This window comes from Aulostomus chinensis, chromosome 16, assembly GCF_037954235.1.
Source record: "Aulostomus chinensis isolate RoL2024-O1b breed Wild chromosome 16, RoL_Achi_v1.0, whole genome shotgun sequence".
NCBI classification, from domain to species: domain Eukaryota; kingdom Metazoa; phylum Chordata; class Actinopteri; order Syngnathiformes; family Aulostomidae; genus Aulostomus; species Aulostomus chinensis.
This window is the reverse complement of record NC_141335.1, coordinates 665,521-691,652: the sequence shown is the minus strand read 5'-3', so window position 1 is coordinate 691,652 and position 26,132 is coordinate 665,521. Positions and strand designations below refer to the sequence as shown.

The 26,132-nt window shown below is 48.8% G+C and overlaps 2 protein-coding genes across 7 annotated transcripts; one reads left to right on the top strand and one right to left on the bottom strand.

The window, feature by feature from the left end:
* The first annotated feature begins 115 nt into the window (after window positions 1–115).
* LOC147247065 (transmembrane protein 41A-B-like) lies at window positions 116–6,546 on the top strand. Of its 2 annotated transcripts, XM_086181141.1 has the most exons (5): window positions 116–834; window positions 3,416–3,566; window positions 3,644–3,805; window positions 4,424–4,562; window positions 4,629–6,546. In XM_086181141.1, the coding sequence occupies exons 1-5, from the start codon at window positions 695–697 to the stop codon at window positions 4,844–4,846; spliced, it is 810 nt and encodes a 269-aa protein (XP_086037267.1). In that variant the 5' UTR covers window positions 116–694; the 3' UTR covers window positions 4,847–6,546. The 2 variants fall into 2 exon arrangements, with proteins under 2 accessions (XP_086037267.1, XP_086037266.1); XM_086181140.1 differs by having other exon boundaries at window positions 4,424–6,546.
* On the bottom strand, window positions 5,789–25,873 carry gpr155b (G protein-coupled receptor 155b). Of its 5 annotated transcripts, XM_086181130.1 has the most exons (21): window positions 25,848–25,869; window positions 25,002–25,222; window positions 24,758–24,905; window positions 20,888–21,017; window positions 20,613–20,791; window positions 18,587–18,739; window positions 18,182–18,249; window positions 17,841–18,012; window positions 17,049–17,204; window positions 16,583–16,666; window positions 16,373–16,496; window positions 16,198–16,282; window positions 15,715–15,802; window positions 14,745–14,955; window positions 14,583–14,660; window positions 14,321–14,505; window positions 13,920–14,015; window positions 13,773–13,837; window positions 13,047–13,184; window positions 11,543–11,782; window positions 5,789–7,165 (listed from the first exon to the last, which is right to left on the bottom strand). In XM_086181130.1, exons 2-21 carry the CDS (start codon window positions 25,157–25,159, stop codon window positions 6,964–6,966), a joined length of 2,760 nt encoding a protein of 919 aa, XP_086037256.1. In that variant the 5' UTR covers window positions 25,160–25,222; window positions 25,848–25,869; the 3' UTR covers window positions 5,789–6,963. The 5 variants fall into 5 exon arrangements, with proteins under 5 accessions (XP_086037256.1, XP_086037255.1, XP_086037257.1 ...); XM_086181129.1 differs by having other exon boundaries at window positions 16,198–16,496; window positions 25,848–25,873; XM_086181131.1 differs by lacking the exon at window positions 5,789–7,165 and adding an exon at window positions 7,482–7,614 and having other exon boundaries at window positions 16,198–16,496; window positions 25,848–25,871.
* Window positions 25,874–26,132: the final 259 nt, after the last annotated feature.

Genomic DNA, 26,132 nt, shown 5'->3' with positions numbered 1-26,132 from the left:
CAGCCGGGGCTCCACCCACAACCTTCTTGATGGGGGCCACAGGGAGGACCACTGCTCCACCGGGCCGCTGACATTTTTACATCTTGTCATTTTATTTTGAAAAAAAAACAAAAAAAAAAACAACTCCAGTGATTTTTCGTGAGAGCGTTTCCCAGGTGTGGGGGTCCACCACGTGACAGTCATAGTGACTTTTATTACTGAATCGTTGCACGTGTCACCTGTAACTGAACTGTCACCTGTGACACGTCACAGTATCAACTTAGGCTCAGCAAAATAATAACAACACAAATGTAAAGATATGAAATATAAACTACAGCTGAAGATGGAAGGACAGCAGTTGCGCCCCTGACTGGACCTGCACGAGTCCCTCCGTTACCACCGTCCCGCGCTGCGTCGCCCTCTGGCGGACTTCCGGCGGAAGTACAGGCCCGTGTGCGGCAGCACGTGCGGACTGTCACCGGTGGGCTCCGCTGATCTTCTCTCTCCGGTGAAGCGGATCGTTCTCGGAGGAGTCCACGAGGCCGCAGCAGCCGCGTTACTCAACTGGTTCCGGGAAGCGTCACGTGACCCGCGGTCAGAATGTCAGCCGTCATAAGTCGCTGCTGGCCGGTGAGACAACCTCGGAGCCTCGGTGCGGTCCAACTGAACCGAAGCACGTCGACGGCACTTCCCTCCGGAGCGGCAGCGGGACAGCATGCGCTCCCTGGCGGGGCTGGCGGCCACCGTGGCGGCTGCGAGTGTCTTCCTCTACCTGTTGTCCACTCACCTCCCCCCGGCACCCGAGCACCTCCGGCGGGGCCCCGCGGGGGAGGATCCGGTAACCCACCGGTACAGGTGAGAACATTCAAGAACTTTCTAGAACTCGGAACAAATACAGATTGATTCCGCTCGCTTCCTGCAAACTGGAGATCGAAACAGAGTTATTAATATCCCGGGCAGGGACGCGGCGGGGCGGGGGGACCGGGACCGGGACCCGGTCCTTTATTTACCCGGGACCCCCCCCCCACACACACACACACACACACACACACACTACCAAGTAACAGCAGCACTTTTTAGTGTTTTGCCGTACTCATGTAGAAGTACTCATCGCATCCATGTACCAGCAGTTTGAATCCTGTCTCTCGTTCGCTACTGATATCCAACCTGGTTGAGTACTGAGAGTAAAGAAGTGACTTGAATCACTGTTGTTTCACTAACTTAACAACTTTAACTAGTTTAGTCATATTTCTACTACATGTACACATGAACCAAACCGCTCAGCCCCACTGCCGGGAGGAGGAGCAGTAATTGATGACTTTGATAATTAATCATTACACTTCATTGACAATCATTCGGCAAGTTAAAATAAAAAAGTTGCTGTTTTATTGATTATTTGTCCTTGGAAATGAAGTTACCAACGAGAGACCCCCCCCCCCCCCCCCCCCCAGGAGAGGAAAGAAACAAACATTAATATTTTCTGCTGCACAAAAAGTTGAGTGAAACTAAGGAGGACCTGATCGCCTTCCCAGATTCAATGGAACAATCCCGTGTGTGTGTGTGTGTGTGTGTGTGTGTGTGTGTGTGTGTGTGTGTGTGTGCTCTAAGTGGTGTTTTTTAATGAGTCAGATGGTCATGTGTAAGGGCATCTGGGGTTGATAAAATAACGCAGAGCAAGACACTCACGCTGTGTGTGTGTGTGTGTGTGTGTGTGTGTGTGTGTGTGTGTGTGTGTGTGTGTGTGTGTAAGATGCTCACTCTCGTCTCTTCCTGCAAGTCAAATAACACCCCTCCAGCATCTCAAAGCTAATAATAGTGGTAACCACGCACGCACGCTCAGACTTCATAAGCTAACCAATTTTGTGATCTTTCTCTCAGTTTAATATTAGCAAGCAGGCAGATGAATTATAGTTGCCATGGCAACACAGCACAAAACATTCTGTAAACATTTCAACAAATTGTCCCATAAAGCTAATTTCAAGCTAACATTCCACAAAGATTGTAGCAAATTCACATCCTCACAACAACATTTTGCTCTGTGTGTGTGTGTGTGTGTGTGTGTGTGTGTGTGTGTGTGTGTGTGTGTGAGAGTGACTGAGAGAGAATTTCGAGTGACCATAAAGACAAATTTCCCCACTGACATTCGTGACACACAAATGTTTCATGTATGTGAACACTCTCATCATCATCGCCCTGCTGACCACTGACAGGGCGGCTTCTCAGTACGATGACGACCAGAGCAGCGCGTGGAGGAAGAGGCCATTTTGGGTTTCAGGGTGTGTGTGTGTGTGTGTGTTGGGGGGGGGGGGGGTTCTTGACCCTCAGCTCATGTCTACAAACGGTGAAGTTATTTCTGTCCTTCCATCAGATGTATAGTGTTACCCCCCATACACACACACACACACACACACACACTTCTGAAGGGAACACACCAGCTCTTAGTATCCAGTTTGTCATCGTCCTCAGAGCCAGACAAGTAGACAGAGCCCCTCATCCAGGGAGCTGAGCTCAGGCTAGTTAGCTTAGCCCAATGGCTGGTAGTGGGTGGGAAGTGTTAGCATCAGCAAGCTCAGGTCCAGGCTAGTTAGCTTAGCCCAATGGCTGGTAGTGGGTGGGAAGTGTTAGCATCAGCAAGCTCAGGTCCAGGCTAGTTAGCTTAGCACAATGGTTGGTAGTGGGTGGGAAGTGTTAGCATCAGCTAGCTCAGGTCCAGGCTAGTTAGCTTAGCACAATGGTTGGTAGTGGGTGGGGAGTGTTAGCATCAGCTTGCTCTGGTCCAGGCTAGTTAGCTTAGCCCAATGGCTGGTAGTGGGTGGGAAGTGTTAGCATCAGCTAGCTCAGGTCCAGGCTAGTTAGCTTAGCACAATTGCTGGTAGTGGGTGGGAAGTGTTAGCATCAGCTAGCTCAGGTCCAGGCTAGTTAGCTTAGCCCAACGGCTGGTAGTGGGTGGAAGTGTTAGCATCAGCTAGCTCAGGTCCAGGATGCTGGTGTGTCCAGCAGGAATCCTCCTCCTCATCATCATCAGTAGCAGCAGTCGCTCTTCTAGTCCTCAACAAACCTTTGGTTCTGTTGACCCAAGTTCCAGTGGAGCTTTGGAGGTGCTGCGTCAAATCACTGCGCCAGTCAGGAAAGTAGTTCCGGCTACGTGTCTGATTCTACCACTACAATGTCTCCTCATGTTAAACTGGTGTTCATCACCAAGGTTACACGCAACCCTCCTGATATTAATGCAGGCAGGTGTTCAGTGTTACTGCGGAGAGAAATAATAGCTTTGATCTTTACAGTTGATTTTCTTCTGTTTGATGACATCTGTGTTATGAGCTTCTGTATAATTAAGGGCGTGGCTTCTTTGTGTGGCAATTGGAGTCATGGTCACAGTTGTTGCTAACAGCTAATGTGCTAATGAGTTGCCCATAGTCGTACCGTGTTTCCCCAGGCTGAAATTCCCGTCAGACCTGGAGGAGCTGCGAGAGCTGGCCGACATGCTTAAGTTCTATAAGCGAGAACATCATGGCTTCGTGTTGCTGCTGTTCTGCAGTGCCTACCTCTACAAACAGTCCTTCGCCATCCCAGGCTCCTCCCTGCTGGTGAGACACAGGAGCTGTGAGCATAGGAGATGATGTCATCTCACCTGATACTGACCCATCCTCACTTCTCTCATCAGAACCTGCTGGCTGGTGCCATCTTTGGGCCGTGGGAGGGACTGCTGCTGGCGTGCTTGCTCACCACGTCAGGTTCCACCTTCTGCTTCCTGCTGTCGACAGTGTTTGGGAAGCAGCACGTAGTCCAGCTGTTTCCAGAGAAGGTGGCGCTGCTGCAGAGGAAGGTGGGCGATGGGAGACATGCCTCCACTGAATCAGACATGAAGCGGCAAAGTAACTGACAGCCTTCTTTTTGCTTGATTGATGGATGTTTGACTGACAGGAATCTTGGTGAGAACATGACATGACCAGCGAATGGTTAACCAGCCAATCAGGACGTAAACCTTCACCTTGACCTGCTGTGCTCTGCACCTTTCACTATTTGTCATCTGGGCCCAAGTGTCGAAGGACATTTCAGACCAGCTGTGTGGCGGTTGTGGGCGTGTCCTTAGGTGGCCTGTTTGTGATGTATCTTGGAAGTTATTGTCCAACCCATGAACACAAACAAATGACAGGAAGAGGATTCTTCACCCAGCGTGGACCCTCAACTGAAATGGACACAAATGTTAAGATGGTGGCCTGGCGGTGGCGGTGGCGGTGGCGGTGGCGGTGGCAGCGTTCCGTTACTTGTAAACAGTTGAAAGCGTCCTCTGGTCTGACCTTCAGCTTACGTGATTGGCTACCACAATGTGCCGTCAGGTTGTGTATCTCTGAAAATGGATTCTTGATTAACATTTCCATTTGTCTTCCTCCTGTCTCCTCCTCCTCCCTCCATCCACCTCCTCCTCCCCTCTTCCTGTCAGGTGGAGGAGAACCGCAGCAGTCTCTTCTTCTTTCTCCTCTTCCTGCGTTTCTTCCCCATGACTCCTAACTGGTTCCTTAACATCACCTGTCCTGTCCTCAACATCCCTGTCTCCATCTTCTTCCTGTCTGTCTTCATAGGTGAGATGCTTCACACGCAGGTACACAAACACACACTCAGCACTGACGCGCCACCGTCTCTTCCAGGTTTGATCCCCTACAACTTCATCTGTGTGCGAACGGGCGCCATGTTGTCTGAGATCTCCTCCCTGGATGACATCTTCACCTGGGGGACGCTGGCCCAGCTCATCACCATCGCCCTGGCAGCGCTGGTCCCCGGAGCACTGATCAAGCACTACAGCAAAGATCACCTGAAGGTGGACAACAGTGAGCCGGACGCCCGACAGGGGGGTAGCAGACGATGATTCCAGGGGAGTGGCAGGCTGCCGTGTGATTTCTGTGGCGCCATGCCAGACGCTTGCCATGTTTGCAGAATGGTGTGTTTTGAAATGTCTTCAGTTCTCCGTTAGACTCCGCCCCAAATATTTGAATGTATGAGCATCATAACCCTCCTGAAGGGGTTCAGTTGTTTTCTATCCTGGTAGAAGAGGAATATTCCGCTCAGGAGGTCAATGGCGTCCTGCCACCACAGGGGGACAAACACATCCTCTCCAGGAAAAACACGAAGGGATTTGTTTTTAGTGGTGCTGTGACGTCAACTGAGCCGAGCTGCGTTCACCGTTACTATAGTTACTGGGAAGCAGGATAATAACGGCGTGTCACCGGCAGGTCACGCTCATCATCACTTCATCGGCATCGCGCTGATGGCTGATTTGGCTCAAGTCTCCTGCTTTGCTCGTTCTGCGTTTGGAAATCAAGGAAAACGTTACTGTCCTCCAATCAGGATGTTGCAAATGTGAGTGTCGAGAGGTGGAACCACAAGGCCACTGGGGTTAGAAGCCCTTCCAGCCTGATGGAGCGGAACGAGGTCGGCAGGGGTCAGAGGTCACGTTTCGAACTTGTGGTACAGACACCACCCACCCACACACAACCACCCAACCACACACACAACCACCCACCCACACAACCACACACACACACACACAATCACCCACACAACCACCCACACAACCACCCACCCACACACACAACCACCCACCCACACAACCACACACACAACCACCCACCCACACACACAACCACCCACCCACACACACAACCACCCACCCACACACACAACCACACACACAACCACCCACCCACACACACAACCACCCACCCACACACACAACCACCCACCCACACAACCACACACACAACCACCCACCCACACAACCACACACACAACCACCCACCCACACAACCACCCACACACACCCGACCAAGCTAAATAATATAAAATCACTTTCACCCATCGGCTCTAAGACGAAACAGAACTCTGCTGATCCGAATCTGAAGAACTAGAAACATCGGCTGTTGTACATTTGAAAACACGAGTCGCAACACAATTAGTACTAGTAGTACTAGTAGTAGGAGTAGTAGGAGTAGTGGTGGTAGTAGTGGTCACATACACCAGTCAAAAGTAGCTTTAATTATTTTTTAAACAAGGGAAACCCAATTATTTTATTTCTGTCATTGCTCGGTATTTGATACCTGCTGCGTGCCAGTTTTAGGAGCGGGGCCCTGGGCTGTGTGATGATGTCACAGATCATCAGCACTAGCCTGACGCTATCATTAGCTGCCTAACAGGAAGAACAACTTAAGAAACGAACAGAGTTTGACTTCGATCAGATGAACATTGGAGCAAACAGTTCCTGGATGAGGCGTGATGGCGCTACACACGGCCGGTCAGCGCCATCACGGCAGCGGCTTCACCAGATATCGAGGTCATCGGCGTCAGATCTGTGACTCAGCGGATTTCCCGTCTGACGGTTCTCACCTGCAGTCTTAAGAGTTACTGATGAGGAGGAACTGCTCTGAGGTCTCCACCCTTTGACTTTTTCTGTACGTTTGAGATGTTTTTGTACATTTAAGTGTGTTGGATAGTTTTTCTGGGGGGGTCCAAGGCTGACACGCATTTTATTCGAATATTTTATCCAAGTATTGTACAGATGAGAACATAAAATAAAGACCAGCAGGTTTTTCAAAATGTCTCACTTCCATTACTGACCAGAGCACAGCGCCTCCATGAGGTCCAACGATGACGTTTTACAAAGTCAATTCTTCGAACGATCAGAACTAAGAATTATTTGAATAGGTTTACAAACTGACACGAAACTAAACTATGATTTAAATGGAAATATTGAAATTTCCACCGTATTTCAATGTATTTTACTACAAATAATTTGGCCAGTGGTTGAGAAACTCCTTCATCTGAAATGCTGATTTGAGATGCAGTATTACTGCATCCTTGACTTCTGGGAAAAAAATACTCGGGTGAAATACAGCTGGTTGAAGTACAAGAAAGGTACTACAGAGGTACAGTGAGTGAGTTACTTGTATCATAATTGAGGTTTGTGTACTTCAGTGTTCCTATGCTTCATCAACTTGACTCTTCAAAGTTACGAGTATCTGGTGGGTTTAGAGGTAAGATGTGGAGTAAAAGTACACTCACCTCAAATACAAAAACTCTGGTGAAGTACAAATACCTTGGAATTGTACCGTATTTCAGTCCACAGTTGTGCAGGCTGTCGCAGTCACAGACGCGTCTCATGATGCTCGACGTTCCCCAGCCTCCCACAAGTCTGTTGAAGCCGTTTTCAGATCACAATCAATCAATCAATCAATCAATCAATCTGATTTAGACCCTTTATCAGGTTCCTGTCCTGGCTCCTCCTACATCAGTGGTGTCACATATGACCACCAGCTTATAAACCATCACTGACACGAGCTGGACAAATGACATTAATATGACTAAACAGAAGGTATGCGTGTGACCTCATCACATGTGACATCATCATGCAAGTCGCTGCTCAAGTAGTGATGACATGAAACACTTGGACGCAAACAGGAAGTTTATTTGTGTGGACCAGAAAAGATTCATTTACAGTGAAACCCCACCCCCACCCCTAAATGTCACTCAGTCTCTCCTCATTGCTCCTTTAACGTCACATGTCGATTCAAGCAGACGGAAACATGCACAGAGACGTTTCTGGGACGCCAGTGAAGGTGACTCTTGTCTAGTCACGTGCTCCTTGGTTAGACGTCAGAGGTCAGAGGTCACCAGAATGAGAGAATATACACAAATATGAGGTTCAAGTATAAAATCAGTAGTGAAGTTCATCACATGTGCAGCGTGACCTCAGAGTGACCATGGACAGACGAGCGTGACCCGCAGCGGCGGCGTGACAGAGACACCAGTTGCATAATTTAGAAGGGGAATGCTTTCAGTTCGTCAGTGCAGGGGTTCCACGCCGAGCAGAAGGTTTTCGGTCAGTCACGAGGTCAGCGAGGCGCTCACAGGCGTCGTCATGGTGCAAAACATCATTTCTGGCATGACGGCAAACACGTGACAGAGCTCAAACCACCGCCACGGTTCACCAACAAACCTCGGCGTCTTTCACACTCAAAATCCTTTTGGAGAGCTTCAGTCAGACGCGTGTACGTGTCACTCATAACTAGGGTTGCAAAAATTCTGGGAACTTTCAAAGTTGGAAACTTTCCATGGGAATTAACGGGAATTTATGGGAATTAACAGGGAATTTTCAAAGTTGAAGGCTAAAAACATAAAGATAGTTGGTAGAAAATAATATTGTAGCATAATATTGCCTAAAACAATCAGATTTGATATGCAGTCAGTAGAGTATAACTTGCTATTCCTCAATCACAGGAATATAACACACTACTTAATGCAGGGCGATCGAGGCCACACCCCTACATGCATTGTGACTTTGCCATCACACGCACAATGATTTCTACATCACTCGACAGCACCAACCAACACCTACAGGCTACATTTGAAGCCACACATACAGTCAAGTAAGTTTTGATGAGTTTATAAGTTAGATGATATCTAATATGATATTAAATTGTAATTGGCAAAATCAAAATGTATCGTTAGCTCACTGGTAAAGCAGATATGCTAAATGTTTGCTAGCTAGCGCCTTTTCTTTGAAGTTAGCTTATGATGGTGCTAGCTAACCGTACCACAGAATAGGGTGCTGTTTCTTCTGCCGCTTGCTAAAAAATTTTGTTTCACCACACATGGTTTTATACACCATCTAAATGTCTTGAAGACCTTTCCATTCGTTCAGTTTACAATCTACATGCATTGTTTGCCATCTTATCTAACAGAAAAATGCCACATACACCATCCGGTGTGTGGATGCATTTCACACCAACTACAGTTGATGGAAAGTCTTTGTTTACGTGCAATATTGTGCAAAGACATACGTGAAGAATGCCACAAAGATGGACAGGCATATCACTAAGTGCCCAAAATTCCCCCAGAGCTCATCTCCTGTCGTACGGCAGACAAGAGTTCCATTCCAGGCGAAAATGAATCTGTGGCTGTGGCATCAGGCTCCAGCACTCTCAGCTCAGCTCCTGGTCCCTCTGGCATCAGAGGATCCTTGGATTCAACGGATCGAAATAGCCAGAAAAATGCAGACGAGTGTTTAGCTCGAGCAGTTTATGCAACTGCCTCTCCCCTGATGTTGCCAACCAATGTCTACTGGAGGAGATTTTTTAATGTTCTCAGACCAGCATTCATCCCCCCAACCAGACACGCACGGTCTACCCATTTGCTGGATGAGGAGTTCAACGGAGTGCAAACAAAGGTCAAGGAAACCACTGACGAAGCAGACTGCATTTCAATCATTTCAGATGCTGGTCAAATATTCAGGGACAAGGAATTATAAACTCCATTGTTGCCACCCCACAACCTGTCGTCTATAAGAGCAGCGACACAAAGGACAACCGACATCCTGGCTCCTACATTGCTGATGATCTTAAAGCAGTCATTAATGACCTTGGACCAGAGAAGGTTGTTGCTGTTGTTACTGACAAATGTGAAGGCGGCCTGGGCACGCGTGCAGGAAACCTGCCCTCATATAATAACCATTGGCTGTGCTGCTCACACTCTTAATAATCTCCTGAAAGACTTCATGGCACTGAAGACAATGGATACACTACATAAGAGGGCAAAGAAAGTTGTCAAGTATGTGAAGGGAAAACAAGTGGCTGCAGCAATATACCTCTCAAAACAAAAGGAAAGAAACACAAGTACCACACTGAAGCTCCCCAGCATCACACGTTGGGCTGGGGTTGTCATCATGTAAGGAAAGGAGTCCCTCCAAGAGATGGCCATCTCCCAAACTGCAGGCATTGAACCTGACATCAAGAGAGTTCTGTTGGATGACGTATTCTGGGAAAGACTCACCAGCAGCCTGACTATCCTGAAACCCATCGCTGCAGCAGTCACAGAAATAGAGGGTGATGATGCCCTCCTGTCAGATGTCCAGTGTCTTTTTGGGGAAGTAAGACCAGCAATCCTCACAGCCCTGCCCACTTCACTTCTACTAAAAGCAGAAGAAACAACAGTGGTGAAATTACTGGAGAAGCGCCACGAGTTCTGCGTGAAACCAGTGCATGCAGCAGCGTCCATGCTGGACCCCACAAATAATCCAAGCATGCTCTCTGGAGAGGAGATCAGTGGTGCTTACACTGTTATCACTGCCTTGTCTCACCGTCTTGATGTAGGTGAAGTACTTGGCAGTTTGGCAAAGTATCGTACAAGGCAAGGCCTTTGGCAAGGGGATGGGATCTGGCAGTCAAGCCAGCACATTCCTCCATCAACCTGGTGGAAGGGACTTTGTGGATCTGAAGTCCTTGCACCTGTAGCCTCCATCCTCCTCCAAATCCCACCAACATCAGCTGCCTCTGAGCGCAACTGGTCACTGTTTGGGAACACGCACACAAAGGTTCGCAACAGGCTAACGAATGAGCGAGTAGAGAAATTGGTGGCCATACGGGCAAACCTCGGGCTCTTTGAGCCTGAGACAGCGCCATCCCCAACAAGGTTGGACACTGAAGAGGAAGAGGAGTCAGACATTGAAAAAATGAATACTGAGGACATTGAGGTTCAGGAAGAAGTATTCGGCAAAATGCAGAACTTACTGTACAGACATCTGGCTTGAGAAGCTTTGGAAAAACGGCTTCATTTGAGACATTGACTGGGTCTTTTTAGGGAGGGTTAGGCTGCTGCCATTTTACACTTTGCTGGGTGAGCTGTAAAATAATTCTTTTGGGTCAATGTTCATGTTTTTGTTCTTCAGTGAAAGAGTTGATTGTTCAATATAAATTTCTACTTAAAAATCACTGTATCCTTTGGAAAAAATGTCTGATCATAACAAAATAAAAAGTTTATTGTTGATCTACGATTCATATGGCCTATGTTCATACAAAATTTCCAATTAATTCCCAAAAATTCCTGTGAAAGTTTCCCATTTGGAATATTTCCAAAATTCCCCAGTTAAAGTTTCCATGGAAAGTTTCTGGAAACTTTCCAGAAATTTACTGGAAATTTTCCGGCCCTTTGCGACCCTACTCACAACATCACGCCACAATGGTCTCAGTAGCAGGAGACAGACAGCTGTCAATCACGGTGCCTTCAAGTATTCCTCTTCAGTTTGGTCGTACATGCAATGATGCAAGTAACCTGACGGAGCATCGTCAGCGCTCCAGGCACTCCCACTGGCCCGAATCAGTCACGGCGGTCCAAGTGGGCGGTGCTTGGTTTCAACATGGCAACTGAGTCAGAAATGTCTATGGCTCCCTCAGAGGAACAGAACCTACGCTGAGCTGTTGTTAGATGGCGTCCTGATCATATCAGCATTATTGGAGGTAAACGCTGATACAGCCAACGCCACATCAACTCCACACGCTGTCCGTCAAGTCACCTGACTGACAGAAAATACAAAGAGCCCTGCAACTTCAGATCTGTCATCCAAATCTGTGTCTGCACCATGAGGACGCCACCGTCGCTGGCGATGATCGCAGCAGCATGATGCTGAGGTCATTGCAGGCGCTCAAGGGCATGAAACATCAGCTGTGTTGATCAGTCACATGATCTCACGTGCACCCTCCCAAGATGAATGTTGTAGCCTTGGGCTTCTGCTCACCTGCCACACAGGCCACGCCCAACGAGCCAGTCCACCAGGTCATAACCCTGGAAGGCTCCTGCAGCATGGTGGCGATGATGGAGAGGGTCACTGGGAGGAGGTCCAGATGGATCGTGACAGTGGGGGATGTGATGCAGGTTCCGTGGGTCTTGGAGGAGGTCAGGTTGCAGTTTGAGATGCTGCAGCAGGTTCTGGGGCTGACGAGAGGACGGAGCCTTTTCCTCCTCCTCTCTTCTCAACCTGTCAGTATCAGAGGAAGGATTCACCTGTCGAGGCGCTCACATTCTCCCCTGAGCCACTAGGGGGTGGAAGAGAAGGAAGGAAGGAAGCGAGGAGGGAGGGAGGGAATGGGCAAGCAAAGGAGAAATGAGGAACAAGGGAGACATGCAAGAAGAATGATAACAAATACAATAAAAGAGAAGAAGATGGACAAGAAAAGCACCAGAAGGTCTAGACGAATGTGTTTCAATCAAAGAAACACAAACACTTTTAGGGAAAGTCTCTTGTCTCCAGAGCAGAGACCCAGGCTAGTTAGCTTAGCCCAATGGCTGGTAGTGTTAGCATCAGCTAGCTCAGGTCCAGGCTAGTTAGCTTAGCCCAATGGCTGGTAGTGGGTGGGAAGTGTTGGCATCAGCTAGCTCAGGTCCAGGCAAGTTAGCTTAGCCCAATGGCTGGTAGTGGGTGGGAAGTGTTAGCATCAGCTAGCTCAGGTCCAGGCTAGTTAGCTTAGCCCAATGGCTGGTAGTGGGTGGAAGTGTTAGCATCAGCTAGCTCAGGTCCAGGCTAGTTAGCTTAGCCCAATGGCTGGTAGTGGGTGGAAGTGTTAGCATCAGCTAGCTCAGGTCCAGGATGCTGGTGTGTCCAGCAGGAATCCTCCTCCTCCTCATCATCAGTAGCAGCAGTCGCTCTTCTAGTCCTCAACAAACCTTTGGTTCTGTTGACCCAAGTTCCAATGGAGCTTTGGAGGTGCTGCGTCAAATCACTGCTCCCAGTCAGGAAAGTAGTTCCGGCTACGTGTCTGATTCTACCACTACAATGTCTCCTCATGTTAAACTGGTATTCATCACCAAGGTTACACACAACCCTCCCGATATTAATGAGACGGAGCTACGCTAACACTTCCCATGCAGTACCAGTCATTGGGCTAAGCTAACTTGCGATGATCTCAGAGACAGAGCTATGCTAACACTTCCCACTCACGAGCAGCCATTGTGTTAAGCTAACTAGCCTGGGTCTCAGAAATGGAGCTATGCTAACACTTTCCATCCACTACCAGTCATTGGGCTAAGCTAACTAGCATGGGTCTCAGCTCTATCTTGGGATGATAAGAGACTTCAAGAGACTTATTTGAGAAAAATCTGTTTTCTGAGACATTTTATGAGTCTAAGAAGCCACATTTCATAAAACTGTGATTATTAATTTCTAATCGTGACATATGTGAATACCATCTCAGCAGTTTATAACCTCAAGCTGAAGATCCTGAAACACACAGATGTGCTGGTACCTGCGGGGATGAACCAGGTCCTGGACACACTGGTCTCTGTGGTAGCGGACGAACTGAGTGCAGGTGAGTCTCACCTCTTCTGGAACACCTGAGGGACTCGACTGGTCCCCTTCGCTGCCCTGCCACAGTCCCCGCAACCTGCCGGCAAACACAGCACCGCTGTTAGGGACGTGGTCTGCAGGGGTCCCAGGGATCCTCAGCACAACACAACAAATCGGACTCGTCTCTGATCCGAGGGTTCAACATATTACAGATATGACATCATATTGCGAGGGCCTGATCAGTGATGGCTTCGGAGTAACCCTTCATGGTTGGAAAAATATATTTCACCCCAATTATCAGGATATTTTTTCTCCACATTTCTGCTCAATTTCTTATTTTTCATATTTCTTGATCAATGTATTTATTTTTCTCATCTTGTTAAAGGAAATCAAATGATGACAAATTGATCATAACTTAAAAAAAACAAACTTAAAATCAGCAAAAATCTACATCAAGGAATTAAAACTAAATTCTATTCATATTTAACTTATTGGGGTGGGAAACTGTTGTCAGTGCATTTGCAAATTTGCAACACAACATTAGTTGTCATTACTTATAGTTCCTGAGGAAATTTAAATCAGATTCTTGTCTTGTGAAGAAGCTGAATCTGTGTAGGGATGAAGGTTCCTGCTGATCGCCATGGAGACGCAGAGGAATCCTGATGGAGACGCCGTCCTTCCTCACCTCTTCTTGAATGGCAGGATGATGAGATGTCTGTCAAGGCCGAAGATCCCGAAGGACAGGAACCCCTGAGACAAAGACAGAGGAGCAGGTACATTTGAACAACACACGCACACACGCACGCACGCACGCACACACACATGCACACACCTGTCCATAGTTAGCCACAGCGCAGAAGAACTGCAGTTCCAGGTAAAGACGTCCTGGATCTTGGTTGAACAGCCACCACAGACAGCTGGACAGGTTCTATGTGGAGATGGTGGTTCCACAGTTCATCCGAGGTTAGAACAAGCAGCTGGGACTGATAACTACACACACATTTCATGTATGAACTGTAGACTATTATATGTTTTTTGTATGTTACTGCCTTCATGTTAACACTGAGAAAGAAACTCTGGGCTGCTCACAGGGAATCTTTTTTGTAGAAACCTGAACAGCAACATCAAAATTCTCAGTATTCAAGAAAAATCCACATTCCGATGACAGATGATAGAATTCATCAATGTAGTTCCAACACTCGTCACCATGGAGACACGGAAGTGGACTCTTACTGCTAGCTGGCTGACAATGAGCAGCAGACACAGCAGAACGTGTCGCACTGTCTGCTTCTCATCACTCATTTGAAGTTCAGGTGGTGGTGGTGGTGGCGGTGGTGAAGGTGGTGGCGGCAGGTCCAGCGGCTGCTCTGAGGAGGTGGGGCTCTGCTGCTGCCAGTCACACAGCGCCCCACTGCAGCCTGGACAGAAATAGACACTTTAAGACAGTGAGAAACCATGCTGACGGTCATATACGGGTCCGGCAGCGGTTTGTCACCTGAACCGTTGGTGACGTGTCTGTGTGTGCTAGCAATCATGTCTGGAATGTTCTGAAGGGGAGAACAAGAGTGGAGGTCTGGCAACACAACAGAAAACAGAACATTGACATTTATCCCTTTCAGATCCCATCCAGGCTGAGGTGAAGCACTGAAGCTGCTACCTGAGTTGATACTGCACGCAGGTGAGTTTGTCCCATGTGGTTGCTGTGCATCCTCCATGTCACCAGGGGGCCTCAGCTGGTCAATGCCTGTGACAGCAGCGCTACTGAGGGCGTGGTATCCACTCTGCTCCCGGTCTCCCTGGCTGAGGCCCATCAGAGATATGGCACCGAGCACTAGGCTGACTGCCAGGACCAGCGCCGTGCTGATGATCTGTAGGAGATGACATGTTCATGGTCATGGAATTTACTGAGGTATCAAATGAAAAAAAAGACTCAGGGAGACAGAGTTCCAAAAAGACAGCCAAGCGGGGTCCTTAAATCAAAGTGAAAGTAGGTCACAAGACAAATTCACAGAAGGATCCCACCTATCAGCAGTTTGAGACGCTCATAATCTAAAACGAGAGGGCGTGTAAGTGTGTGTGTGTGTGTGTCTGTGTGTGTGTGTGTGTGTGTGTGGGAATGGAATGCCGTCCCAAAATATCCCAGACGTCCTGTGTTTGCTTGGATGGGTCATTTGGCCTTGGGAGCAGCCAGAACAGTCCTGCGAGTGACCAGAATTACATAACAAGGCTGGTATTCACGAAATACGGTGGAGGTGTGGAGCACGAGCCAGGAAGACGCCAGGAAGGTAGCAATGTCCAGATTCATGTCTGTTTTCATGAGTGTTTCACCCCCCGACTCTAGTCAGTTCAGAATGAGTCCTTGACTCTACTCAGTGAGCAAGTGGCCTCCATGCTGGACCTCCAGGTAGCAACCTACTGTGGTTAAGATGAGTGCTACCAGGCTGGTGTTAGCAATGAGGTTTGGTGCAGCCATGAGTTTCAGATCTCCTCCCTTTCACCTCCTGGCTGTCCTTGTCAACAGCATCAGGCATCCGTTGTTTCAGTTTGTTTCTTCGTTTTTGAGCTCTGACACACAGAAGCAGTTCATGAGTGGAACAGAACAAGAGAGAAGAAGCAGTTCCGCTAACCTGAGCGCGGCCATAGAAGAAAGCTGAGTCCACGGTATCAGTCCTCTCCCCTGAGATCAGCAGACCTCCAACCATCAGGAATGGAAGGCTACACACACACACACACACACACACACACACTCACTGTGGTTGAACTAGTTACTTCCTGTTAGCTCTCTGTTATCAAAGCTGTTAATTATTTCATAATTTCAGACCTTCTGTTATCAGATTAAACAGATCACATAGTGAAACATCATTCCCTCTTTAGAGCTTCTTCCCCTGATGCACACGGGAGGAGCTTGAGAAGCATTTTTCATTGGACATTAAACTCGTCCCCGCCACTGAGAGCAGGATGAGTCATCAAAGGTTTGAATCATTTATAAAGAAGAGAAAAGACAGCATAGTGGTGTCGCATCAGTGGAATCAATCCGCTTCATCGCGTTTGCAGGTCTGAGCTCATCCATCATAGCGGCTGCAGACCCAGCACCAACCGTGCTGACGTACCCCCAGCCCAGGATCATGAAGACCCCCGGTCGTAGTCTCAGCAGGGCGTCTTGGTTGGTCAACGCCAGGCAGAGGGGGATCAAACCTGCAACAAAGACATACAACTGAACACACACGCCAACACACCTCACACCAGCGTTGTCTAAATGAGGTGGGGGCATTAAGTCGCACACACCTGTCCAAATGTAGGTGCTGTAGAGGGAGCTGTAGAGCAGCGTGAAGGTCAGGACTTTGCCCAGCAGACTGTCCTCTTGTTGGACCAGGAAGTTCCACAGGATCATACTGACACACACCAGGAACTAGAACCAGGGAGGGAACCAACAGGGGAATCAGAGGGAAGGACATTTCCTGCATAATGGTTTCTGAGTCGTAAGAGGAAACCAACCTGGGCTAGAAAAAGATTTAAGGCAAAGAGGTGAGGAAGTCGGTTGAATCTCTTGCTGAGCAGCATCACGGTGATGGTCCAAACCTGAGGGAAGAACCCCCCACACACACACACACGCACACACATACACCATTATGACTAGAAATGCTGTCTCCTGTAAGTTCCACCTTTGTTTCCTTTATGTCTACAACAGTGGGAAAGTCCCACCTACTGCCATGTCCTTGAACACACCATGAAGTCAAGGGAATGTGCCCCCCTTTAGGGGAAATCTCTTATCCTCCATTGTCTCCATCTTTGAGACCCAGGCTTGTTAGCTTGGCACAATGAATGAAAGTGGGTGGGATGTGTTCTGATCCAACAGAACCCAACTGATCTGTGTTTCTCCACATGAGCTCTTGATTCCTCTCAAGTCAAAAAGCTGAGGGATGTTTGTACGGATCTTTGGAGATTCTCCTCTGTCACGTACCAGCGCCATCAAGCTGACGATGCTGATATTGAAGCTGACGTTGTAGAGTTCAGTCACCAGCGGTGTCGGGTCCATCAGAGGGATCGTTAACAACCAGGCCGACACATACATGATGGGTGCTGAGAGAAAGGTGCTGATGACCATCCCTGACGTCACCTGGAGGAAACACGGCAGACAGAACAAGACGTTTCCTGATGTTGAGTCAAACTGGCATCACAACGGGTCTCAACACAGAAATGAAGTAAGAGGAAAGGTTACGACAGCTGTTCCCATCAAGTGGTTCTGAGTGAATGGAGCAGGTTATGTAGTGTGTGGTTCCGTCAGTAGGTGGCAGTATAAACAACATTATGACGTCTGTGACAGACAGAGGAGAAGAAGAAAACCAGGGCCCACAGCAGGGGGGTCTGTTCTGGTCTGCAGACGTCGAGCAGGTGAGTATGGAGGGGGTTCTGGAGGAGGGACTGTCAGTGGGACCAGTTCTCTGGTACCAGCTGGTGTTGGACGTGCTGCTGCTGAAGATGACGACCACGGAGGAAACAGCTGGACGGTCACGTGACTTTAACCTTCACTACGTCAGAGTTTATTAGAATTGCGTGTTTCCACATCCTGCTCACAAAATCACATCACAAAATGTGCATTAAAACCTCTTGATGGAAACATGGCGAGTGCTGTTCATGCAGCATCAACAATTCCTGTGAACGTGATGAAAGTCTGTCCTGGACTCAGACGGGGAGCCTCAAGGGCTCCTGGAGGGGCCCAGACCCTCCTTTGAGAACCCCTGAAGTAACTCACCACTTCCAGCTCCATGTTATAGTGGGCGGCGTAGATGGCCACGCTGGGCGCCGTTGGGAAGACTCCGTAGAGGAAAGCAAAGTTGGACAAACTGGTGTGGTTGGCGCTCGTCCTGTTGACACCCACGTCCAGAACATCCATCATGTCCTTACACACCAGCGGCATCACCAGCCTGGGGGAGGGGCACCAGAGGTCAGCTGACGGCTGTTACCACGTCGGTTCCATTAAGGAAAAGAACTGAGCTGCTCAAGTAGACGAGGCGAAGTATTTACAGCTGATTAAACTCAGGGGTTGCTGTTATTTTGTCCCTCAAGTTGAAACAGTTGTAATATTCTGCTCACAGTTTGGCGGTGATCAGCAGGATCAAGGCCACTCCAGCATCCCGGGTCAGTTTTCGGAGCTGGCCGACCTGCAACACAAACACGCCGTTCATGTCAGGACCTGATTAAGCTCGCCACTGAGGCACAGCAGGTGTTTCCTTGCTGAATCTGAAGTTCATTCATCTTTAAAATGTGTGTGTCTCTTTAGTGGGCTCATGAAATCGTTGAGTGGCGCTTACGTGTTCACGTGTCATCAGGTTTTAACCTTCATCTACAAGTCAGACGAGTGCACTGCGGTTAAAGAGTAGTGCTGGTGCTTCCAAATGTGGTCCCAAGTAGACCTAAACTACTGATAAACTCTCCTAAAACTCAACAAACATGTATTTTGGTAGCTTCAGTGAGAACATGGAGGGAAAGCTGTCTGACCATGGTCAGGCCCAGGTAGAACAAGGCCGTCCCCCCAAAGGAGTTGGCGAGTCCGTCGATGAACTCCGTCAGCACCGCAGGGATCCGCTGGCCCAGAGCAAAGTGGGACATGATTCCAACCATCACCATGAATACAATCGGGTTCTTCAGAACCTGGATGGGAGGAGAGAGGTTCAGAACATCTGAGGGTCTGATGGACCGCCTCAAAGTGGCAAACCCAAGCCGGACAGACATGAGCCCCTCCTCAGGTGGGTGTGGTGTTCATGAGTCACAGCAGGCGCCACAGGTCAGGAATGTCACATGGTGGTGAGTGGCGAGCTGTGCTTGTTTTCAACATGGCGGCAAAAATACCAACATTCTGGTTTTACAGCTAAACACCAAAATAAGAATCACACCTGATCCTTCATGACCACAAAGGAACCAATCCATCACCAGGTTCCTCTGGAGAACCCGCCTCCATTCTGAGTCACTGGAAGCTTGAACACACGATGATGAGATTATTTTACTGCTACTGCTGCTGCTGATACTACGACTTCTGCTGATACTGCTAATACTACAACTACTAGTGCTACTACTACTACTGCTGCTACTACTGCTGATACTACGACTACTGCTGCTACTACTGCTGCTACTACGACTACTGCTGCTACTGCTGCTGCTACTGCTGCTGCTACTGCTGATACTGATACTACGACTTCTGCTGCTACTGCTGATACTACTGCTAATACTACAACTACTGCTGCTACTACTGCTGCTGCTGCTGCTACTGCTGATACTACGACTTCTGCTGCTAATGCTAATACTACAACTACTAGTGCTACTACTACTACTGCTGCTACTACTGCTGATACTGCTACTGCTGCTACTACTACTGCTGCTACTGCTGCTACTACTGCTGCTGCTACTGCTGATACTGATACTACGACTTCTGCTGCTACTGCTGATACTACTGCTAATACTACAACTACTGCTGCTACTGCTGCTACTACTGCTGCTGCTGCTACTACTGCTGATACTACGACTTCTGCTGCTAATGCTAATACTACAACTACTAGTGCTACTACTACTACTGCTGCTACTACTGCTGATACTGCTACTGCTGCTACTACTACTGCTGCTACTGCTGATACTACTACTACTGCTGCTACTGCTGATACTACTACTGCTGATACTGCTGATACTACGACTGCTGCTACTGCTACTGCTGATACTACGACTGCTGCTGCTGCTACTGCTACTGCTGATACTACGACTGCTGCTGCTGCTACTGCTGACACTGCTACTGCTGATATTGCTGCTACTGATATTGCTGCTACTGCTGCTACTACTACTGCTGCTACTGCTGATACTACTACTGCTGTTACTGCTACTGCAGGTACTGTTACTGCTGATACTGCTACCGGTGGTACTGTTACTGCTGATACTGCTACCGGTGGTACTGTTACTGCTGACACTGCTACCGGTGGTACTGTTACTGCTGATACTGCTACTGCAGGTACTGTTACAGCTTATACTGCTACCGCAGGTACTGTTACTGCTGGTACTGCTACTGCTGATACTGCTACTGCAGGTACTGTTACTGCTGATACTGCTACCGCAGGTACTGTTACTGCTGGTACTGCTACTGCTGATACTGCTACTGCAGGTACTGTTACGGCTTATACTGCTACCGCAGGTACTGTTACTGCTGGTACTGCTACTGCTGATACTGCTACTGCAGGTACTGTTACTGCTGATACTGCTACCGCAGGTACTGTTACTGCTGGTACTGCTACTGCTGATACTGCTACCACAGGTACTGTTACTGCTGACACTGCTACCGGTGGTACTGTTACGAAGGACATGACTGCATTTTGGATATTTTACTTCTCACTGGTGATGCAAGAATGATGACACATGTGCACGTGCGTGTTGGGTGGCGGCGGCTGCTCGCCTCGCCTCTGGATGAGAGCAGCAAATACATGACGGTTGATCATGCAGGCGATGCAAACGATAGACACTTGCTAGGGTTTGTGATTGACATCACCTGTAGGACTACAACTCCCAGGATTCTGGCTGTGCTTCGCTGCGGCTGGCTGGCCTGCTTCCAGCGCTGCACCTCACAGAGAGCGAAACCAATGGGGTTGAGCAGCATGAGGGAGACGGGCGCCACCAGGTAGATGTACTGCAGGTACTCTGGGTAGGTGCTGCTGTACAGAGCGTCCACTGAACAGAGACACACAGCTTGTCTGAGCACACACACACACAGCTATGTGTGTGTGTGTGTGTGTGAGAGAGAGAGAGAGAGAGAGAGAGACTCACCTATTGGGTATCCTAGGGCAAAGTCGTTGCTTTGTGTAGCAAAGATGGCGTACAGTCCAGCTTTGCTGTAGCGGCTGTCTGGACTGGCCACAATCAGCGTCAGCACACACACTAGCAAAAACACTGTCACCTACACACACATGCACGCGCACACACACATACACACACACACACGCAATAAAATAACAATAGAATTGGACAATAAAAACAGATACAAAAATATAGAGTGTTTGTGGGTTTCTGTGTAATTCAACATGTTGTGGCCCATGTTCCCTCAAAGCTGCGCGCTTGTGCAATCGCACACCGCTGCACATTCTCAGCGCACAAAAAAATCTCTGCAGCGCATAGGTGAGTGACAGGTGTCCAGCCAATGATACGATACGGTTCACCTACGCCACGCAGCCAATCACAGCATTGATAGTGCCTGTCTATGTGCCCTGCGCACATGCGCCGTGCAGGTGAATTCGCTACCAACGGTGTGGCAGAGATAAGAGACGGTGACGCAAATGCAACCCTTATCATGGCGAAGCGAGCGGGCAGTGACCCGCCCACCAAGCCAGGGTTAGAAAGAAATGCGGTTCTTTTAAGATGGAATGGCTGTCGGGGCTTGACTGGTGACACCGGGGGAGGTTTACTGAAGTGAACTGGCAGAAACTACAGCTGGAATCTGAGTCTTTGAATGGGCCGAGCACCCTGCTGTGCTCCCAGGGTTGAACTGGTGTGGTACTGGTGATACTGGTGATACTGGTGTGGTACTGGTGATACTGGTGATACTGGTGATACTGGTGTGGTACTGGTGATACTGGTGTGGTACTGGTGTGGCACTGGTGACATTAGTGTGATACTTGTGATACTGGTGTGGTACTGGTGATACTGGTGTGGTACTGGTGATACTGGTGTGATACTGGTGATACTGGTGTGGTACTGGTGATACTGGTGTGGTACTGGTGATACTGGTGTGATACTGGTGATACTGGTGTGGTATTGGTGATACTGGTGTGGCACTGGTGATATTAGTGTGATACTTGTGATACTGGTGTGGTACTGGTGATACTGGTGTGGTACTGGTGTGGCACTGGTGATATTAGTGTGATACTTGTGATACTGGTGTGGTACTGGTGTGGTACTGGTGTGATACTGGTGTGGTACTGGTGTGGCACTGGTGTGGTAATGGTGTGATACTGGTGTGGCACTGCTGATACCAGTGTGATACTTGTGATACCGGTGTGGTACTGGTGGTACTGATGTGGTACTGGTGATACTGGTGTGGGACTGTTGTGATACTGGTGTGGTACTGGTGATACTGGTGTGGTACTGGTGATACTGGTGTGGGACTGTTGTGATACTGGTGTGGTACTGGTGGTACTGGTGTGGTACTGGTGTGGTACTGGTGTGGTACGGGTGATACTGGTGTGGTACTTGTGTGATACTGGTGTGGTACTGGTGTGGTACTGGTGTGATACTTGTGTGGTACTGGTGATACTGCTGTGGTACTGGTGATACTGGTGTGGTACTGGTGGTACTGGTGTGATACTGCTGTGGTACTGGTGTGGTACTTGTGTGATACTGGTGTGGTACTGGTGTGATACTTGTGTGGTACTGGTGATACTGGAGTGGTACTGGTGATACTGGTGTGGTACTGGTGATACTTGTGTGATACTGGTGTGGTACTGGTGATACTGGTGTGGTACTGGTGATACAAGTGTGATACTGGTGTGGTACTGGTGATACTGGTGTGGTACTGGTGATACTAGTGTGATACTGGAGTGGTACTGGTGATACCGGTGTGATACTGGTGTGGCACTGGTGATACCGGTGTGATAGTGGTGTGGTACCGGTGTGATACTGGTGTGGTTCTGGTGTGATACTTGTGTGGTACTGGTGATACTGGTGTGGTACTGGTGATACTGGTGTGGTACTGGTGTGGCACTGGTGTGGTACTGGTGTGATACTGGTGTGGCACTGGTGATACCAGTGTGATACTGGTGTGGTACTGGTGGTACTGGTGTGGTACTGGTATGATACTGGTGTGGTACTGGTGATACTGGTGTGGGACTGTTGTGATACTGGTGTGGGACTGTTGTGATACTGGTGTGGTACTGGTGATACTGGTGTGGCACTGGTGTGGCACTGGTGTGGCACTGGTGTGGTACTGGTGATACTGGTGTGGTACTGGTGTGATACTGGTGTGGCACTGGTGTGGTACTAGTGTGGTACTGGTGTGGTGCTGGTGTGATACTGGTGTGATACTGGTGATACTAGTGTGATACTGGTGTGGTACTGGTGATACTGGTGTGGCACTGGTGATACTGGTGTGATACTGGTGTGGCACTGGTGTGGTACTGGTGTGATACTGGTGTGGTACTGGTGTGATACTGGTGTGGTACTGGTGTGGTACTGGTGATGCTGGTGTGGGACTGGTGATACTGATGATACAGGTGTGGGACTGGTGTGGCACTGGTGATACTAGTGTGATACTGGTGATACTGGTGTGGTACTGGTGTGGCACTGGTGATACTAGTGTGATACTTGTGATACTGGTGTGGTACTGGTGTGACACTGGTGTGATACCGGTGTGGCACTGGTGATACCAGTGTGATACTTGTGATACCAGTGTGGTACTGGTATGATACTGGTGTGGTACTGGTGTGGGACTGTTGTGATACTGGTGTGGTACTGGTGATACTGGTGTGATACTGGTGATACTGGTGATACTAGTGTGATACTGGTGTGGTACTGGTGATACTGGTGTGGTGCTGGTGATACTAGTGTGATACTGGTGGTACTGGTGTGATACTGGTGTGGTACTGGTGATACTCGTGTGGCACTGGTGATACTGGTGTGATACTGGTGTGGCACTGGTGTGGTACTGGTGTGATACTGGTGTGGTACTGGTGTGATACTGGTGTGGTACTGGTGTGGTACTGGTGATGCTGGTGTGGGACTGGTGATACTGGTGATACTGGTGTGGTACTGGTGTGGCACTGGTGATACTAGTGTGATACTGGTGATACTGGTGTGGTACTGGTGTGGCACTGGTGATACTAGTGTGGTACTGGTGTGATACTTGTGTGGTACTGGTGTGATACTTGTGTGGTACTGGTGATACTGGTGTGGTACTGGTGTGGTACTGGTGATACTTGTGTGATACTGGTGTGGTACTGGTGATACTGGTGTGGTACTGGTGATACTAGTGTGATACTGGTGTGGTACTGGTGTGGTACTGGTGATACAAGTGTGATACTGGTGTGGTACTGGTGATACTGGTGTGATACTGGTGTGGCACTGGTGATCCCGGTGTGATAGTGGTGTGGTACCGGTGTGATACTGGTGTGGTACTGGTGTGATACTTGTGTGGTACTGGTGATACTGGTGATACTGGTGTGGTACTGGTGATACTGGTGTGGTACTGGTGTGGCACTGGTGTGGTACTGGTGTGATACTGGTGTGGCACTGGTGATACCAGTGTGATACTTGTGATACCGGTGTGGTACTGGTGGTACTGGTGTGGTACTGGTATGATACTGGTGTGGTACTGGTGATACCGGTGTGGGACTGTTGTGTTACTGGTGTGGTACTGGTGATACTGGTGTGGTACTGGTGATACTGGTGTGGGACTGTTGTGATACTGGTGTGGTACTGGTGATTCTGGTGTGGTACTGGTGATACTGGTGTGGGACTGTTGTGATACTGGTGTGGTACTGGTGGTACTGGTGTGATACTGGTGTGGTACGGGTGATACTGGTGTGGTACTGGTGTGATACTGGTGTGATACTGGTGATACTGGTGTGATACTGGTGTGTACAAAAATGACAAGAAAACAAGATTTAAAATGATTGAAAGTGACATATTCGGAGTTGGGGGGGGTACCTTGGCAATGAGGATGCTCCACAAAAACGCCCAGATGACATCATCAAAGTCCAACAGCACCATGTTTTTGAAGAGCAGAGCCGGGAGAGCAAATTTGGAAACAAAGCTGCCCAGACCTTTGACTTGGACCTCAGTGATGACCTCAGCCCTGTGCCAGGAACCAAAGGTCACATCAACAACATGCTGACTGGTGGCTTTGCACATTCAGGCCTCTGATGTCACAAATATGGCGTGGAGGCATTACCGTCCAGCGATGTAGCCACACAGGATGATGCCGAAGCACTCCAGCAGAGCAGGGAAGAGCTTGTCGATGGACATGTGGGGGGCGGCACCCGGGCCCAACAGGGGATTATGGGAGATGTTCCTCCCGTGGATGAACACATAGTTATTCGTAGTCTCCATGGCGATGATGGGGGCGGGAACACGGGGGGGGGGGTCAGGTGATGGTGGGGGGATATCAGCACTCTGGAGGGAAGGAAAGACATAGTTGTGATATTTGTATTTGGAGAAAAACTCAGAGTAATACACATATATATATATATATATACACACACATATATATATATATATATATATATATATATATATATACATATACATATATATGTGTATACCTTTGTATTTCAAACACTTGTTTATTTGCTTTTAAAGTGACACAACATGTAAAAAGAGAAGAAGTGAGGGAAGAAATAGGAGCCACAGGAAGGTGAGGGAGGAGGAGGAGAGGGGGTGAGGGAGGAGGAGGAGAGGAAGGTGAGGGAGGAGAGAAAAGGAAGGTGAGGGAGGTGGAGGAGGAGGAGGAGAGGGGGTGAGGGAGGAGGAGGAGAGGGGGTGAGGGAGCTCCGTTAGCTCTTTCCGTTCCTGCCGTCCAAACGTTGAAGTGTTCAAAGTTGAACGGAACCGTAGCTCAACAACAGCTTCGGTATTTCGAGCTGAACGTGTTCAGAGCTCCGTTACCGTTAGCTAGCCAGCTAGCTTCATGCTAAAAACATCAGGAACATCCGGCAGATTGACGTTGTTCTCGTAAATCTCAGCGTTGCCGTGCACACCGGAGAACACGAGGAAATAATTCTGGAGGCCCGTTACTCACCGACGGTACTAACCGAACATCCTGGCCCAGAAACTCCCGCTGGCTGCACGAATCTGGGAGTTTGGGGGGGGGGGGCTGCTGATTCTGACATCTGCTGCCGAGTGGTGGGCCCGGACTCTGACTGACAGCTGGCGGAGCCAATCAAATGCCAGCTACTGTTCAGCAGCCAACTGTGACGACAACAGAAATGAGGGCGTGACGACATGCAGTCGTTTGACGTCTCTGAGGGTTTCACCTTCTTTTTTATTGAGAAATGCGGGACTTTTGCACTTCAGCTGAGCTTGA